Here is a 19,162-nt window from a genome sequence, read left to right on the forward strand (position 1 = left end):
GATAGAACCCTTGCAAATATTCAAGAGTTATTTGAGTATTTAAATATTCAAATTTAATCTCCCTATGTATATACACTCAACATAGGATCATCTGAATATGCAAAGTAAATCATAAACAGGGAGATTGTAATACCCCACTGAATCCATGGATAACTCTTAGAGATAAAAAAATCAACAAGACAAGAGCAACCCTAAATGACACACTGGAGGAGATGGATTTAATTGATATTTATAGAATATTTCATCCCAAAGCAGCAAAATATACATTCTTTTCAAGTGCACATGGAACATTATCTAGCTTATACCACATGTTGTGACACAAAACAAACCTTAATGAATTCGAGAAGATTGAAATCACATCAAGCATCTTTTCTGACTAAAATGGCATAAAACTAGAAATCAGTTACAAAAAACCTTGAAAAACACTCAAATACATTAACATGTATTTGAGTTAATTAACTTGGTTAATTAACATGTTACTAAACTATGAATGGGTCAGCAGTGAAATCAAGGAAGAAATCAACAGCTACCTTGGGACAAATGAAAATGAACACACACACACACAATCCAATACCTACAGGAAACAGAAAAAGCAGTGCTAAGAGGGAAATTCATAAAATTGCAGGCCTACCTGAAGAGGCAAGAAGGTTTCCAAATAAACAATCTAACCCTATATCTAAAAGAATTAGGACAAAACATCAAAGAAACCCAGAGTATGTAGAGGAAAGAATAAGAAGTATTTGAGCAGCTATAAATGACATAAGGATTAAAAAACTGCACAAAAGATTAATGAAACCAAGTGCTGGTTCTTTGAAAAGATAAACAAGATTGACAAACCTTTAACCAGACTCATCAAGAAAAATAGAGAACCCAAATAAATAAAATAAGAAATGAAAAATAGAAGCAACAACTGAAGCCATAAAAATACAAAGAATTTTGATAACTATTACAATTACTTGCTAACAAGTTGGAAAATTTGGACAAAATGGATAAGTTCCTAGAAGCATACAATCCTCCAAAACTGAATCAGGGGGAATCAGGAAATCTGAACAGACCAATTAGAATTGATGAAATCAAAGCAGTAATGAAGAAACTCCCAGCAAACTAAAGTCCTGAACTGAATGCCTTCACAGTTAAATTTTACCAAACATTCAAAGAAGAACTATCCTTTTCAAACCATTCCAAACAATTCAAGATGAGAGAAGACTCCCAAGTTCATTTTATGAGGCCAGCATTATCCTAATTCCAAAACTAGATAAAGGTACCACAAATAAAGAAAATTGTAGACCAGTATTCCTGATGAACATAAATGCTAAAATACCCAACAAAATATTAGCAAGTCAGGTCCAGTAATACATTAAAAAGATCATACACTATGACCAAGTGGGATTTATTATGGGGATGTAAGCTTGGTACAATATTTGCAAATCAATAAATGTGATATATCACCTAAACATAAAGAAGGTTAAAAAATCACCTGATAATATAAACAGATGCACAAAAAGCATTTGATACAATCTAGCATCCACTTACGAAAAAAGAAAAACCTCTCAGCAAAGTGGGAACAGAGGGAACATAGCTCAACATAATAAAAGCCATATATGAGAAACCCAGAGCCAACATCATACTCAATGGGCAAAAACTAAAAGTGTTTCCCCTAAGATCGGAAACAAGACAGGGGTGTCTTCTTTCCCCTATTATTCAACATGGTACTTGAAATTCTACCCACAGCAATCAGATACAAAGAAAAAATAAAAGGCATCCAAATTAAAAAGAAAGAACAGAATTATCATTATTTGCAGATGATATGATATTGCACGTAGTAAACCCTAAAGGCCCTACTCAAAAACTACTACAATTGATAAATGAATTCAGTAAAGTAGCAGAATACAAAATTAATATTCAGAAATCAGTTGCATTTTCATATACTAATCATAAACTATCAGAAAAAAACTAAAAAAAATCCCATTTATAATCACAACAAGAAAATAAAGTACCTAAGGATAAATTTAATCAAGGATGTAAAAGACCTGTACTTAGAAAATTATAGCATACTAAGGAAGGAAATTGAGGAAAATACAAACAAGTGTAAGCATATATTGTATTCATGGATAGGAAAAATTAACATCATTAAAATGTGCTTACTACCCCAAGCAATCTATAGATTCAATTCCTAGTAAAATACCAATGGCATATCTCACAGAACTAGAACAAATATTCCAAATGTTTATATAAAACCACAAAAGACCCCAAATAGCCACAGCAATCTTGAAAAAGAACAACAAAGTTGGTGGTATCACACCAGCTGATATTAAATTATCTTATAAGGCCATGGTAATCAAAATAGCATAGTACTGGCATAAAAACAGGCACACAGACCACTGAAAGGGGATGGAGAGCTCAGAAATAAACCCATGGCTTTATGGTAAATTAATATTTGACAAAGGAGGCAAGAACATGCAATAGGATAAAGACTATCTACTCAATAAATGGTGTTGGAAAAGCTCAACCAACACAAGCAAAAAAAATAAAACTACACCACCTCCTTACACAATACACAAGAACAAACTCAAAATGGATTAGACACTTTAAGTTGCAAAACCATAAAAATCTTAGAATAAAATATAGGCAGTAAAATGTCAAACATTTCTTGTAGCAGTATTTTTTTCTGATATGTCTCTTTGGGCAAGGAAAATAAAATTAAAAAAAAAAGAATGATCAACTGAGACTACATCAAACTAAAAAGCTTTTGCACAGCAAAGGAAACCATCAACAAAATCAAAAGTCAACTCACTGAATGGAAGAGCGTATTTGCCAATGATACATCCGATAAGCATTATTTTCCAAAATTTGTAACTTCTACAACTTAACACTAAAAAAAAGACAATCCAATTAATAAATGGACAAAGGACCTGAATAGAAAGGACCACTCCTCCAAAGTGGAAGGACCACTTCTCCAAAGAGGGCATACAGATGGCCAATGGATATGTGAAAAGATGCTTGATGTCACTAATTGTCAGAGAAATGTAAATTAAAACCACAATGAGCTATCATCTCATACCTGTCAGAATGGTTATTGTCAATAAATCAATAAACAACAAGAGCTGGTGAGGATGTGCAGAAAAGGGAACACTTGTGCACTATTGGTGGGAATGCAGATTGGTGCAGCCACTGTGGAAGACAGTACAGAGTTACCTCAGAAAATTTAAAATGGACCTGGCTGGTGTAGCTCAGTGGATTGAGTGCAGCCTATGAACCAAAGGGTCACTGGTTCAATTCCCAGTCAGGGCACATGCCTGGGTTGTAGGCCAGGTCCCCAGTAGGGGATGTATGAGAGGCAAGCATACATTGATGTTTCTCTCCTACTCTTTCTTCTTCCCTTCCCCTCTGTCTAAAAATAAATAAATAAAATCTTTAAAAAAATCATTAAAAAATTAAAAATGGAACTGCCTTATGACCCAGGAATTCCACATCTGGGAATATATCTAAAGGAACCCAAAACACTAATTTGAAAGAACATATGCACCCCTATGTTCACTGCAGCACTATTTACCATAGCTAAGATTTGCAAGCAGCCCAGATGTCCATCAGTAGATGAGTGGATAAAAAGCTCGGGTACATTTACACAAGGGACTACTACTCAGCCATAAAAAAGAAGGTCACTGGTACTTTTTATGACAGTATGGATGGATCTGCAGAGTACTATGCTAAGTGAAATAAACCAGTCGGAGAGATACATACCATATGATTTCACTTATGTGTAGAAGCTAATGAACAAAAGAAACAAAATAGAAACAGATTCATAGATATGGAGAACAGACTGATGATTGCCAGGGAGAGGGGTGGTCTGAGTGGAAAAGGTAAAAGGATCAAGTTAAAAGAAATAGACAAGGACAACAGTATGGTGCATGATGCAGCATTCAAATGATACAGAATAGAACTGTACACTTGCAACCTGTGTCACTCCAATAAATTTAAGAAAAATAAAAATAGAATATTATTGTTAAAAAAGAAATTACAACTACAGGATACCTACAGACACACGCACAAAACTTGGACATGAAGAAAAGTTGAGTAGAGAGAGACAGTAGTCTTAACTAATTGAGGTTAAAATACCTGACCTTTGCACATTTTCAAAACTATGTGACTATGTTGAAGTGATGCTAAAACACCTCCCAGAGCCTTGGAAAGGGCCTGCACAAATTGGGGAAGGGACTTGAACTTTGACTGGCATCAGGGTAAATCCACCTCTGATCATAATCCCTTCAAGCCTGCTCCATATCAGCCATGTGACAACAGAATAGTGCACAATAAAACGAAGGCTTCTGTGATGCACGGGCCAGACCATCTCAACTAACCTGACCGTGCATCCTTTGCAGTCTCCTTCTATTTCTCGGAAATTCCACAGCCCTATAGGTTTGCTGTCAAAGTATGTCTCTCCCATACAGCCAGTGAATGTAATCACACGTACAGCATCAGCCTTCTGCAGAGAAAAATATATATGTTAGAATTTAGAATTTCACTAAAAATCTTCAAGCACCCATAAGATTTGTGAGCAGCAGAATGTGGAATAGTCACTTTCCACTCTTTCTGATATTCTTCTTTGTGCACATGTTCATCTTTTAACCATATCACATCCTCACAGATCCTGGTTACCCTGTGCTATATCAGTGTATCATCATTAATAAATTAGCTCTTCCTAGCTTCTGACTTGAGGTGAGCTACTTATCTTCTTTGAGATTCTATTTTGTGTGTGTCTAACATGAATTTTAGGAAAATTAAATTAGATAATTTACTTATGGTACCGTATAGAGTGATTGACACAGAAGGCATTTAACAAATGTTTGTGCTCTTATGTCACTAAGACGATTTCTTCCATGAAAGAAGGGATACATATTAACTAATGCACCCCTTGTAGATGAATTACATACCCTATGATAGTACTGTCCCCAATTTTTCAATTCCTTTTATGCCCAAACAGGTTTCCCATGCAGAAGAATGAAGCAAAGACTAAATTTGTAAGAAAAGGGGCCATGTTGGTATAGCTGTTGGAAGACACAGCCCAGGGCCCGACATTCCACAGGGGCTCAATATATATTTGTTGAATGACAACCCTGATGTCCTTCCCATAGAGAAAGGTCTTCAGCCTGGTACATAACACAGTCACAGACAGGGGGAATGACACAGTGCATGGTCGAGAACCTTGCTGTAATTTAACCAACTGTTCCTTTTGGCCTCGACATATTACGCATAAATTCTACATTCTGGTGCCTATAACTTCAGAAACACTTTGCCAAAGCTGATCCACATTTCTCTAAATAATATTTGATTGTGGGGAAGTGAATGGACATATTTGTGTTTTAGAACAAATGTAAAAAGATAGTCACTGAACAGGTAAAATGTGTCATTACAGTCTTAGCTCATAAACACCTACATCTTCCTCTTGCTGAGAAGAAGTGCACTGTCAGGTTGAAAAATGTTGATCAGAGCTGATGGCATTTGTAAGTCAGGCAGTCCTTAGCATTCTCAAAAACTCTCTTAGTTTTCCAGAGGTTGATTATCCTCTTCTGGATGCTACTTGCTTTTTGCTTTGCCCTCCTACATCCTAAAAATACACATGTATATATTTTCCCTCTCCTTTGGATTTTCATCAGCATGTTGATCTAGTTACTCGTTTTTAGTTTTTGGTTCATATTCTGGTATGGCAGTTTCCTTGAAACTCTTGGTCAAAATCATTAAGATTTTTTATAGATTTCATTTGCGTGTTTTATTTTCCCCTGAGATTGTTGTGAGAAAGTTGCTTTGTGCCAGTGACATTGGGTAATTATGTGTGCACATAATCTCCCTGCTCACTGTGGCCATGAAACATGGTGGTAAAGAGTGCAGACACTTGTGCCCGTAAACCTGTATTTAACTGCGGCTCCACCACTAAGTGCTGTGTGACTTTGGTGAAGTCATTTAACTTCTCTCTTACTTAGACGTAGTAATTAAGAAGAGGATACTACCTACCTTTTGGGGTTGTTGTGAAAAATAAATAATGCATGTAAATGACTCAGGACATTATAGAGCACATAGTAAAATTATATGAGTGATATAAAATATATTATTAATATGCAGGCAAAGTAGATATTCCCATCTCCCTTTTCTTTATTTTATTTATTTTTTAATTTATCTTCAGAGGGGAAGGGAAGGAGAGAGGGAGAGAAATATCAATGTATGGTTGCCTCTTGTGTGTCCCCTGCCGGGAACTGGCCTGCAACCCAGGAATGTTCCCTGACTGGGAATCAAACCGTGATACTCTGGTTCGCAGGCCTGAGCTCAATCCACTGAACTACACCAGCCAGGGTCCATCTCCCTTTTCTTATTGACATAACTGAAGCCCAAGGGGTTAAGTGACTTGCCTAAGGTCATATTTTAGTAAGTGATAGAGCAGAGAATCCAACCTGGACTTGACTTCCAAATACATGGTTTTTGCACTGCTCTGTGCTACCCCTATATTCCTCTTTCTGAGGAGAAGAGAAATTAGGCAATATGCCCATATATTACTATGTGCCATATATATTTATATGCAGTTCTAAGAAATGAGAATGATTTTAGTGTATAGTTGTGGAATCAATTACAGTACTTTAGAGTCACATCTTGTACACAAAGCAAATAAAACAACCTCAGTTACAAGAAGGTTCAGTTCTCATAAATTTGGGGTCACCCTGGCTCTTCACATTTCCTGACTGATCTCATCCCGGAATGATTCTGATAAGCCCAGGATTAACTGTTATATCTGGTGGTGCTCTTACATCTCACCCACAGGTCATTTTTCAACACCTAATTCCATTTAATCAGCATGAGCTTCTTGAAAATGCAGGCACTTTGCAATTTGAAATGTTCAAGGGCCTGCCATGAAGCAATTATGAATATTAAGTATATTATTCTGTAAGAATGAGGAGAGGAGCAACTCAAAAACTTTTAAAATCAGATCACAATTTGAAAGCTTATGACTCCTATGATATTTCCCCAAGGTATTCATAAACCTTTGAATTAGATGTGAGTTTGAACTTCATAGCACTTCATATCAATAAATCACAAGTTGATTCAGAAAGTAAAGTATATTTAACAATCACTTTGGTTTTGAGGCAAATAAAACAAGAATGTACAAAAATTGATGCCACGGATTAGGACAACATGATAAGTATTTAAGTAAATACACACAGGCTTAAAATATTGTTCTTCCACTATTAAATATTCAAAGAAGAAAATTCTTTCTTGACATATATCCCTGTTTTCAAAAATACAAATTAAGCAAGCAGTGGTTGAGCTTTTACGGAGTTTTGTCACGCTTCTCCTTAAGTAATCACGTCAGGAGTCGTCTACAAAGATGAGGTAAACAGGATGGGGAGGAACACATTACCTTCAACTTCCCAGTCAAGCCGCCAACGAAGAGCATTGCATTTGCATCCACATCTAGAATCGTGTACCCGGGAGGAGACACTGAATGGTGTGTACTGGGCATAATGCTGGCTTTGGGTCCATCCAGGGCCCTCACAGAAATGCTTCCATTTCTCCCAGTTCTTCCAGGATACGTGTTGAAAGGAAGCAGAAGGAAATACAGAAAAGGAATTATGTATCCCCTTTCTGGTAGCTTAAGGTTGAAAAAGCATTAAATGTAGAGACTTGTTTTGGAATTTGAGAGTTCACTGGGTTATTTAGCTTCAAAATTTCTGGATTCATTAAACTGCAAATCAAAACCCAGGGTCTGACCTTCCCTAGATGCTACCTGTTGGAGTCGGCCAGGACCAGAGAGTAGCACGTCCTGATCCTGGGTGTCCATTGCTACGGAGTGAGTGATACAGCAGCAATGAGCTGACGAAATGGCTGTTGGTTAAACAAAAAGGCTTTTTTCCTACAGCTCACAAAACAATTTACTATCTACCAACACATACTATTTAAATAAATTTATATTACTTCGTTTAGCATTTTGTCTAATTTAATTCAGCAAGTGAACCCCTCTGCATGATAGACTGCATAATTTTTCCTAAAATCCCTTATTATATCTTGGATTCAGATTTGCTGAAGTAGTCTTCCCGGAACTGTGCATCTTTTATTGTTTGGCACACCATCTTAATGTATATCGTATAATATCTAGTCTTCAGAGTTGAGGATACAAATTGTATGAAAGAACTTCACTTTAAATTCAATTAATGTGGTTTTGGAAGTTATTATTATTGTATTTCATTTTCTCTTTAAAAAGTGATGGATTTCCATGAATTGTTAAGTAAGAAAATCTGGTCTCTTTTCTGAGACAAGCTGTCATAACAAAACTTTAGTGTCATATTTCTCTCCCCGCTGTCTCATTTTAGTAATCTTTTTATCTTTGAAGGTGCAGTATTAATTAAAATACATGGAAACAATAGAATTAATTTATCAAATAAAATTCTACTTCTTTAGCAGAATATGTCTATTCTGATAAAAGAATTGTACTTTGTGAATACAAATATTCTGACGTTCTTAAAAAACAGACCCCCCCCCTTCCACCACATATGGAGGCTCATTTTGTATGTTGGTCTTTTTCTCTCTCACACACACATGTTTCTGAAGAAGATATTGCTTCTCATTGAGTTTTGTTTTAAAATTTTTATTATGGAAAAATTCAAACATACAACCATAGAATTAGATTTTATGTATTTATCACCTAGATTCAACAATTACCAGATCGTTGATCAACTGCCTCCACAGCCCCAAGCCCTTAACAATATCTCTTAACTATTAGCTGCCTTGGGTGTGGTAAACAGTGGAGAATTAGGAAAAAAGAGAAGTTGAGGGGGAAGTAGTCTTAAGGATAGCAATGGTTTCTCTAAGTAATCTAGACACTGCTAGAAGTTAATTGAATTACGGCCTCGAAGATAGAATTAGTCAATTTCCTGTTGCGGCCCATTTTAAGCATTCATGCCAACACTGAGATAGTGAACAGGCCGACAGGTGAGGTTGCTGTATAGACTACGTAGATAGACTAGCAGAGGAACTGTGTGCACCAAAGACAGGCACTCAGGGCAGTTCTCAGGCTCTGGCTGTTCCAAATGAGTTGTCTCAGCACTTCTTCAGGTGTGACTGTATGAATGAAAACAACTTCCACATTTCTATGGGACAGCCAGAAAAGGGGTTCAAAGCAAATAGTTAATCTGGTCAAGATCTCTAAGGTTTGTTAGCTCCTAATTGACACTATAAAGGTAGCAATTCACACACAATTATGCACATATATATACTCACATAATGTATATAAATATATAAATGTATATAAATATATATATCCATTTCAAGAAGTTAGGAGTTTTCTTATAAACTTGGAAACTACTCCAAAATTCTGTCATTTATTTTAATCTTTATTGATTTAGTTACCTTGATGCCTCAATACGGTACCAATATGAGTCATCAATAGTCAAATCTGGATACTCTACGCGTCCAACTCCAGATCCAACATCCCAGAGAAAGCTTACTTTGCCTTTGCGCATTTCTATAGCCAGAAAGTCAATCTAGTTCAGAGAAACACAAAAACAATACGTATCATATACAAAGCGCCCAGAAAGAGAAGGCCAGCAGAGTTCTTTTAATAGCTGCCATTTACAAATACATGAAATAATTAGAAGCTGCATGACAAAATCCCCAAACAATATGAACTATTATTATGTATGGTTAAATAATATTTTATCTTTGTATCTTTAAGGCAACACAGTTGTCCATACGGCTGAGGTGTGTGTGTTGATTTAATCAATTCCACTTAGGACTAATTTTGATGCTTTCCCTGATACTCGTGGTAGACATATGGCAAATACTTGGATTCATAATTCATTGTTTTCTCCAAGAGCACTGACATGTTTAAAGGGCCATCTATGAATTTCTGCAAGGTGACCCTGAACTTCTCACCTAAATTCTAGGTATTGACTTATGCAATGAGTAGTCTGTTGAAAAATTATATTCATTTTGAAAGGTTGCCATGCAATGCAAAGTCAAATAGTTTAAATGAAAGGAATCAGAACTTTCTTTGGTGGGCTCTGTTAGTTACAACTTCTTTGAGTCATAAACTCAATAGAAGAATTTTCATTGACACAAAATGAGTACACAATTTTGCCATTTTCATTTACCATGAAAGTTCATTATAATTTCTCAGTGAGAGGAAAGTACAAACAAACAAACAAAAAACAAAGAAAACAAAAAAATCCCAAGCTATATTCCTATTAATTTTTCTTTTTAAATAGCTGGATCTGGAAAAGTAATTCAAATGAACGCTGGTACACTCATGAAAGTAGATGTGCGTAAGTACTATGAAAAGTGTTCTTCATTTCATTTGGCTTCTAACTTAATTGGGCACTTCAGAACTTTGTGAGGTAAGAGTCTGAGGTTTTCAAGTCTGAAAGGTTATATTAGATGATTCTGGGACCATGTTATTGGATTCCATACATTTTCCTCACAACCAGGATTAACCTCTGACTATACATATATACAATAAGGCAAGAAAAGCTGAATACTAGACTTACAAATTTGGCACTTCCAAGATAAAAAAGAAGGTTGTCAGCAACAGGTGTCTTTACATTGACAACGATATTGTTGTAGCTTCCTTTCTTGATTTCTGGCTTGTATGTTCGAATGCAGTCACCTCCCGAAGAGACAGACACTTTGATCTTCAAGGAAAACAAGGTACAAAGAACCAAGAGTAAATTTCTCAGAAAGTTTAAATAGCTCCCAAACAACCACACAGCCATCATCATCTCTTCTTTGAAGTTATTTTTCTATTATCAAACACTGTCATTAAATGCCCATATGCAGACACTCTTTTACTCATTAATGAGGGCAGAGAAGAGCAGCTTTTCACCAGCATTTTGACAATAAGCTGTTCACAGCCACATGTCTTGTTAGCATACTCATCGTTTTTGAAGCATGCAACTAAAACATTCTCTTCACACTTTACTCCTTTATGAACATGGGAACATTTTCAAAAGTTGATTTTATGAAGCTAATGGTAATATCTTTATTAGGGTTGTTTAATGAAATTTTGCAATTCAAATTTCAGCCATTTTGGTATCATTTCAAGTAGGAAACTATTTTTTCTTACAGTTTTCGAGTGGAAATTATTCTCTCATGTTCCTGAAGTTGAAAGAGGGCAAACAGATTTTGTTCTAGATGTTGTAACAATAAGAAGATTATTAATCATTCCATTCAGAACATACATTTGAGAACAAATTATATCTTTTTATTAAGTTTCCAGGAAATGAGACAAATAATTTCCAAATGGCTATTACTATAAATGTATCTAACAGCTCCTTTTTCTGTTGACTTGATCTTTAAAAATTACTATAAATTTCAAGGAAAAGAATTCCTGTGTGAATAGAACTGACACCGTTCGTGCCAATTTTTATGTCCATTACGGAGCCTTACTTCAATCACAAATAACACTAGCTGATTCTTTGAGTTAATTTCCCTTGGTTCAGATGCACCATCAAAGGGCCCTTTCCGGACAGCAACGCTGCTTGGGCTCAGAGAGAAGCTGTTACTCTGCTCGTGATAGGGCTCAAAGAAGGAGGCAGAGACAGGGAAAGATGTAAAACTTTTCTTTGCCACTGATTCAAATACCAGCCTTCAGGAAGCCTCTTGGTCCTCATTAGCAGTGAATTTCTATTTTCTTAATCAATCCATCTAGCACTTTGTGCTAGTCATATTGTTTTCACAATTAAAAGAAAACCGATGAACATTATTGTTACCCTCCCCATGAAAGGGCTGTGCAGACTCCAAACCAGAGAGCCTAGGACACCAAACAAGTCTCTATATTATGGTGACATAAGGAGGTGTCTCCAAGAGTCTAGTTAGGGTGTGAGGCAGCAAGGGGGCTCCAACGGTGGTATAGATTATACTCAAGAAGTTCTGAATTCAATGGGTATCATCAATAAATAAAAAAACAACAAGTGCTGGTGAGGATGTGGAGAAAGGAGAATCCTTTTGCACTGCTGGTGGGAGTGCAGATTGCTGCAGCCACTGAGGAAAGCAATATGCAGATACTTCAAAAAATGGAGTGAGAAATAGATATGCCATTTTACCCAGCTATCTCACTTCTGGGAATATATCCGAAGAAAACCAAAACAGTGATTCAAAAGAACATAAGCACCCTTATGCTCATCGCAGCATTATTTACGATTGCCAAGACGTGGAAGCAGCCCAGTTGTCCATTAGTAGATGAGTGGATAAAACAACTATGGGGCATTCACACAACAGAATACTACTTGGCTTTAGAAACAAAGAAAATTTTACCCTTTGCGACAATATGGATGGACCTGGAGAACATTATGCTGAGTGAAATAAGCTAGTCAGAGACAAACAAATACCGTATGAATTCATGCATATGTGGAATCTATGGAACAAACTGAAGTAATAAGGAACGTGGGGACAGACTCACAGATGAAGAGCAGGATGACAGCTAGTGGTGGGGAGGTGGCAGGGAGGGATGGAGCAAAAAAGAAAAAGGACTCATGGACATGGACAGCAGCGTGGTGATTGCTGGGGGTGAGGAGGGCATAAGGGGACTAAATGGTAATAGAAAAAATACAATAAAAATTAAATTAAAAAAGAGGTAATGATTTCAACATTGGTTGAATTTAAAAGAGAAAGCTAAGGAGAGGGGTTTTGGTTGTGACAAATATGTCAACTCCTACATGTTTGAGCACTTCTGGAGATAGATAGATCTGTACATAAGTCATATATTCATACATGGTTTCTTCAACTAATATGCTATCCAGATAATGTCTCAAGTGCAGGAAATCATGTGTTCAAAAGAAGCAGGGGCTTACGCTCATAGAGCCTGTGGAATCGTGGTGGCCTGGGGGAATAACTGAGGAGGCCTACTGCGCAGCCTGCTTTCCCAGTCCTTGTGTTCTTCCCCCAAACGCTGGGTCCCTGTCTCTTCACCGAGAGGCACAGTGTTGTGGTCAATTTTGGTCCCCAGAAAGTTTGGCCTGTGTTCTGGAGAAGATAGTTTTTTCTGGTTTTGTGGTTCTCAGCCAAGAAGTTAGTTCTTTGTTTCACAAAAGAGGGAATTTCCCTTCTACATAAAATGCCAAGGTAGGTGATTCAAAGTAAATCACAGAAAAACAGAACTAGGAAATGTACAGCTGTTCTTTGGGTGTCAGTACTATGCAGCAGATGCACAATGGGGGTTGTCAGAGAACGTTACATGATAGAGGAGCAGCTCTACAAAGGTTTATCCAAGGGCTTAGAGATGAAAAGGAGAAGTAAAGCAAGAGAAAGAGGCTACAGTGGAGGGCAGGTAGGGGAAATGCAGTCTTCAGATGTTTTAATGTTTAGGAAAAGATATAAGAGGTAGTGAATTTTTAGAAATTCACAGCAAGTGAACCAAAAGCATCAGGGGAGAAGAACTTGGCACTGAGTAGATTTGATATGTGAGGCAGGCTGCAAGTGTCATTGACTTTGTAAAAAGATCAGAGAGAAGAAAGCAAGATCTGACTGGAGTTCAGGAGTACAACAGATTGAGCTCTTTCTAGCAGGAATAATATCCAAAATTCTAGTGGGGCTGGATTACTCATCAAAAGTAACTGTGTGTAGTTTCTTTTATCTTTATTCCATATATGCTTTATAAACTTATGGCAAGTGTAATCACAAATAACTTATTTTTGTTTAAAGAACACAGTATTGTAATACTCCTCAGTTACTGTTAAGGGATGAAACGACTGAATACGGGTGGAATACAGACCGTTTGGTCACGGGAGGAGTTTCTGCCCTTGCTTAGATATACCTGGTAGAAATGATAGGGGATGATACCATTGGTGTGACTCACTTCTGGTCAAGATGGCAGCACAGATAAACACAGCTCACCTCCTTACACAACCACATCCATCCAAATTACAGCTGAATATAGAACAACCATCCCTCAGAACATCATAGTTATACCCAATATGCCAACAATTAATCTTACAAAGTAGTCTTCTGGTCAACTCTTAGGCAGTTATATGCCAAGTACTCTGGATTTTCTCCTTTCTGGCTTATGGTTTTGAACACATGCTCAGTATCTGAACATGTCAGGAGGCTCGAACTGTTGGTAACCAGTTCATACCTACTCATTTCTCACTGAAATGTTTTGTGCTTTTATTTACAATTATAGATATCTATTTTAACTACCTTAAATTAGGTAATCTAAGTACAGCATATATAAATTTCCCTAGAGGGGCAAGGTTTCTGAAACAAAAATGTCCTCAAGATATTAGGTTCTATCAACTGCTGTTATTTCTAAAGTGAATTCTTAGTAAGACTGCTAAACAAAAATCACCAAGCATTAGGTGTCTTTGAAGCATTTCTCATAAACACTGTTTACCAATTTATCATCATGAACTCAGTTAAACATTATTGAAAATCCCATTATTATATCCATTGGATTTTCATGCATTTTTCATCCAACAACTTGGTCATTCATTTAAAAAGAGAATCAGCCACTCAATTTCAAACTCAACAAAGCAAAAAAACCCCCCAAAACTACTTTAAAATAAATGTCTTTAATTTGCTTGGCCCCATTGTGTTAAGGCCGCATCCAGACTCTCACACTAAGTTACAAATATGTCTACCAATCAGCCAAATGTCATCTTCAATTTGTATAAAACTCATGGAAAAACTTGGCTTCTTACATACTTCTAACATCTTATGAAAAGTAGGGCACTTTGCTATAACTTCCATATCCAAAAGTGATTGAAAATTTCCTTAAAAGCCATAGGCATTGGTCACTTCTTCTAGCATTACTTTTATACCTGTCTTTCATTTTGTGTCTGAAGACAGGTTACATATATTGACATGCCAGAATTTTAACTTTTTCTCCAGGGGGAGGGTTTGAAGTAGGGAAATTCTCAAAACTGATAAATATATGGGCATATTTCAGAACTTCTTTACAATGAAGACATAACAAAAATGTCCGGATGGTAGTTACAGAATAATCATGGGGATATAAAGTACAATGTAGCCAATAAAGTCAATAATATTCTAATAACTCTGTGTGGTGTCAGATGGGTATGAGATTTATCAGGATTGCCACTTAGTAACTTATATAATGTCTAATCATTGAGATGGAAACTGGAAACTAATATAATACTGTATATTAACTATACTTGAAAAATAAAAACAATTAGAAAGATGTTCAGATTTTCCTACCTGCCAACTAAGCAGAGTATGTGGCTCTGTGATTCACAGTAGACTATTCACTGTTATTGCTTCTTCAAACTTAACATTGCAAAACTCAGGGGTGGTGAACCAGTTTGCTGTTCCTCCCATCACTGACCCAACTGGCTCTTGCAATGCAAACTTTGCTTCCTCCTTTGTAGTTTTTCTCACCTGCCCCACAGACTACTTCCAGATTCATATTCCAAATGCTCAGCTCTGATTATATTATAGTTTATAAACAGGTACTTTCAGCGTCCCCTCACCAATAATGTTTATTTTAGGTACGATCACAGCTAAATGCAACTGATTAACTTACACTATCCAGGGCCTGACAATACCTGGCCTCTATACACCTTTCCAGTTTAAAGTTCACTTTACCAATAAATAACCTTGGCAAACTAGACTGGTCCTTCGGAAAACAACCCTACAGTTTTCTTCTCTCTCTGTCTTGTCTCAAGTGATTCCCCCTTCTAAGAATGCTGCTCTCCCCCTGCCCTTCTGCCCCCTCCCATGCCCAGGACTATGTCCCTTTAGGCCTGGCTCAAATCCCTCACTTCAGTGCATGTTCTGGCCCCTATCAGAGGTGATCTTTCCTTTAATGACTTTATAGCATTTCCATTGTTCATACAATGCAGTACAACATTCTACATTAGTTTAGAGTTATTTGAGTACATGTCTTATTTCTTTTACTACAGTATAAATTTTGTGTGTTCCTCATTCATCTTTGTGTACTTCATAGCAAGTAGCCTTGAACCCAGGAGATGGTTTTTCTACACTGGTTAAATCTTAGGGAAAACTCCAAACTTTGGAGTGAGATCTGATTTATTTTTACCTTGTGGTTCACTTTAATAATGATCACCTGATCTCCTACTGCCTATATGATTTTTATATTGTACCTCAATAAATATCTTCTCAACCTTATCTGCTATTTTTTACTGAGCCTATGTACATTATCCTCACTAATCTTCTTGTTGTTTTCTAAGTTTCTCTTCGGTCAGCCATGGATTCTTTTTCAAAGTACTCCTTGAACTTATTGTCTTGGCCTTGTTTAGAGGCATCAGATATGTAGAAAGGAGGACCATGGATATATTGTCACTTGGCTTTATATTCCTGGTCACTACTATAAAAATATAAATTGGTGGATTAAGAAAGATCATTTCTAGTCACTCTAGCTTCACAGTTGTCAGGAAAACAAAAATTTTGAGATGGAAGACATGGGTGTCTATAAAGATTTGAGTTTAAGCATGACAACATGAAAACTTTTATTTTTTCCCTTCTATTTCTAAAAACCATCATGGGGATAACTTTACTCAGGTAGATAAAGTTTCATATTGCCATTAACAATTCTTTCATTATTCATTAAAATGTTATTTTCTAGAAAGTTTTTCTTCTATCCTAATAGTCTTCTAGTTGTTAATAAAGACCAAAATTTTGAGATTAGCTAGGTGTTTCCTATTCTTCCTCTAAAAAAGAAATTGTAAAAATTTCTTTTTACAGAGAAATTTTACAAAATTTCTTTTGGTTACAGAGTTTGTAACCAAAATAATTTATGTTATTGCTTATGCTCAAGCAAAAAATATACAGAAAAGAATGGCTCCTCTTTGCTGTTATTTCACATAACCTTTTTCATTAATTCCTGCTACTTTACCACTGGTTTGCCTTTTTCTGCTTTCATCAAGAGCAAGGCACTCTCCTTCATATTTCTTTAGTATACAAAAGTAAGGTATTCTTGCAACTTGCTTTACTCTATTTAAATAATAATAAAACACATCAGAATTTCCACTTATAATTAGTGGTGATTATTCTTCTTAAGATTTATCTTTTGAAATTTATGAAAAAAAAAAAAAAACCTCGGAGCATTTAACCTTCCATTCCCCAACTCTCCTAAAATAACTTCAAGTGAATAAAAAGAAACAAAAATCATTAAGCAATATACACTGGGGAAGACATTTCACCTGGAACTAATACCAAACCAGTGACTAATACTGCAAATAAAAACAGCTTACAGAATTGGCTTGTTTTCGGGCTTGGTTTATCAGCTCCTTTATCTCAGAGATGTTTTTCTTCAGGTTATCCTCCAGTTCCTTGATGGGTTTGAGTTTACTGATCAGTCGGTCAGCTTCTTGTTCTAGATTTTTCACTGTGGCATCTGCATCTGCAACTGCACAGGACAAGATTAGCACACACCACACACACATGCACATGCACAAACATGTATCCATGCACACTCATGCAAATGAAATTGGCAGCATGTTTAACTTATTAATTAAAAGAATTTTATCTTCTCCACATGACAAAGGAAAGACCATGACTATGGCAGCAGCTTGTGATGGCAAATGGGAATATTTTAGCTGGGACTCAAGCAGGCCACAGGAAGAGCTTCAGAGGAACGAGGGCCAGCACAGGCTTTGTAAGGAAAATGGAAGTTAGCATTGAGGGTTGAGAATATGATCAACTTAATTCAATCCCTCATTCAATCCTTTCTAGCTTCAGCCACAAGCCAAGCTTTACAGAACAGAATTTTAGTCATAGAATCAGGGAAATGAAAGTGTCTTTAAAATGTCACCTAGTCCGTCCAAACCAGACTTGTATTTAAGTCAGGCCTCTCACAAAAAAGTGATTTTCTTTCTTTGACTCACTGTCTTTATTTGTACATCTTAAATAGAGAAGCTATCAAAAATGTCTTTTGAAAACCCTTCAGTGTTGAACAACCCTTAGACTAAAGGCCTATTTTATACTTCAGTTAAATCTTTCATGATGCAGATCATTTTCATTTTGAAGAATAGTTGATTAACCTGACCTCTATATCACACTGAACTGTATTAAACTGCCATTGTTGTAGGTAAAAAAAAGGTTGAATATTGACAATTTCAAAAAGGGCATAACCCCAAATGACTGAAGGTCACCACTGATCCATGGACATCCAGAGTATCCCTTTCATAAGAGGGCAAATGATGCAGGGGAAACCAATTACTCTCTTCCTAGCATGCTGGCAGTCTTATCCCAACTGCATCCTTTATTATCCAGCATACATCGCTCTGTTTTCTGTCATTGGGACCCTGATTAAAAAGTGAACCTGCTTAAGGTCCAAGGCTACATACATGCTGGACTATGAATGATCTGCTCTCTGGTTGACAATGCACCACTTGGGAACCAGTCCTCAGGAATTAATCGGAAGTGTTCAAAAGGAAGGAAATTATTATTTTAGACTAAGTTTAAACTAAGAATTTTGAACTCATGGTCATAACTGTACGTTATATTGTTAGTGATGTTTAAAAAGACATAGGTCTCTTATTAAAATTAACATGGAGTCACAGGATCATGAACAGAGAATTCCTGACATAGGTAGTTAGGGTCAAAGCCCTTGTTACATAATCGCATAAATAATCACCATAACAACAGGTGTTCTTTCATTTTGTACACTTTAAATAAAACACTTGTCCATTTTTCCTTCCTTTAATTCTCCAATATCACTCTGATATTTAAAAAATTATCGTAGAATTGAGGAAGAATGCTTTAAATTCCCAAGAAAGAGAAAAAAGGGGTTGAGCAAAAACTATCTAGGCTTAGGCAGCAAATAATAGATCCTTTTCTTCTAATGCTCTTAGTAGTTTCTATTCACTGTTTTAAAGTGCACTCTGCTCGATCCCACGGCCCCTCCCGTTTTTCTCCTCTATCTTTTGGAGAAGTGTAAATCATATGGAAATTATCTTTTAGGCCCTGGCTGGGGAGCTCACTTGATTAGAGAATCATCGTGACATACCAAGGTTGTGGGGTCGATCCCGGTCAGAGCAAATATAAGAATCTACCACTAGATGCATAAATAAGTGGAACAACAATCCGATGTTTCTCTCTCTCTCTTCCCCTCTCTCTCTCAAGTCAATAACTAAAAAATTATCTTCTTGATGGTTTAAAATTAAATCATCTGTGATATCGAGTGTGATGATTTTTTTAAAAGATTTTA

The 19,162-nt window shown here is 36.4% G+C and overlaps 1 protein-coding gene across 5 annotated transcripts in view; it reads right to left on the reverse strand.

Moving 5' to 3' along the window:
• Window positions 1-19,162, reverse strand: part of LAMA2 (laminin subunit alpha 2) — a 511,376-nt gene that overhangs the window by 52,350 nt on the left and 439,864 nt on the right. For all 5 annotated transcript variants that reach the window (XM_053664793.1, XM_053664792.1, XM_053664790.1 and 2 more), the window contains 5 exons: window positions 17,205-17,359; window positions 10,527-10,670; window positions 9,391-9,524; window positions 7,406-7,565; window positions 4,359-4,483 (listed from right to left, as the gene is read on the reverse strand). In XM_053664793.1, coding sequence (XP_053520768.1) covers window positions 4,359-4,483; window positions 7,406-7,565; window positions 9,391-9,524; window positions 10,527-10,670; window positions 17,205-17,359 — 718 coding nt within the window. The remainder of the gene's footprint in view (window positions 1-4,358; window positions 4,484-7,405; window positions 7,566-9,390; window positions 9,525-10,526; window positions 10,671-17,204; window positions 17,360-19,162) is intronic.

This window comes from Artibeus jamaicensis, unplaced genomic scaffold (assembly GCF_021234435.1).
Source record: "Artibeus jamaicensis isolate MK-2021 breed Jamaican fruit bat unplaced genomic scaffold, CSHL_Jam_final contig_387, whole genome shotgun sequence".
Taxonomy (NCBI): Eukaryota; Metazoa; Chordata; class Mammalia; order Chiroptera; family Phyllostomidae; genus Artibeus; species Artibeus jamaicensis.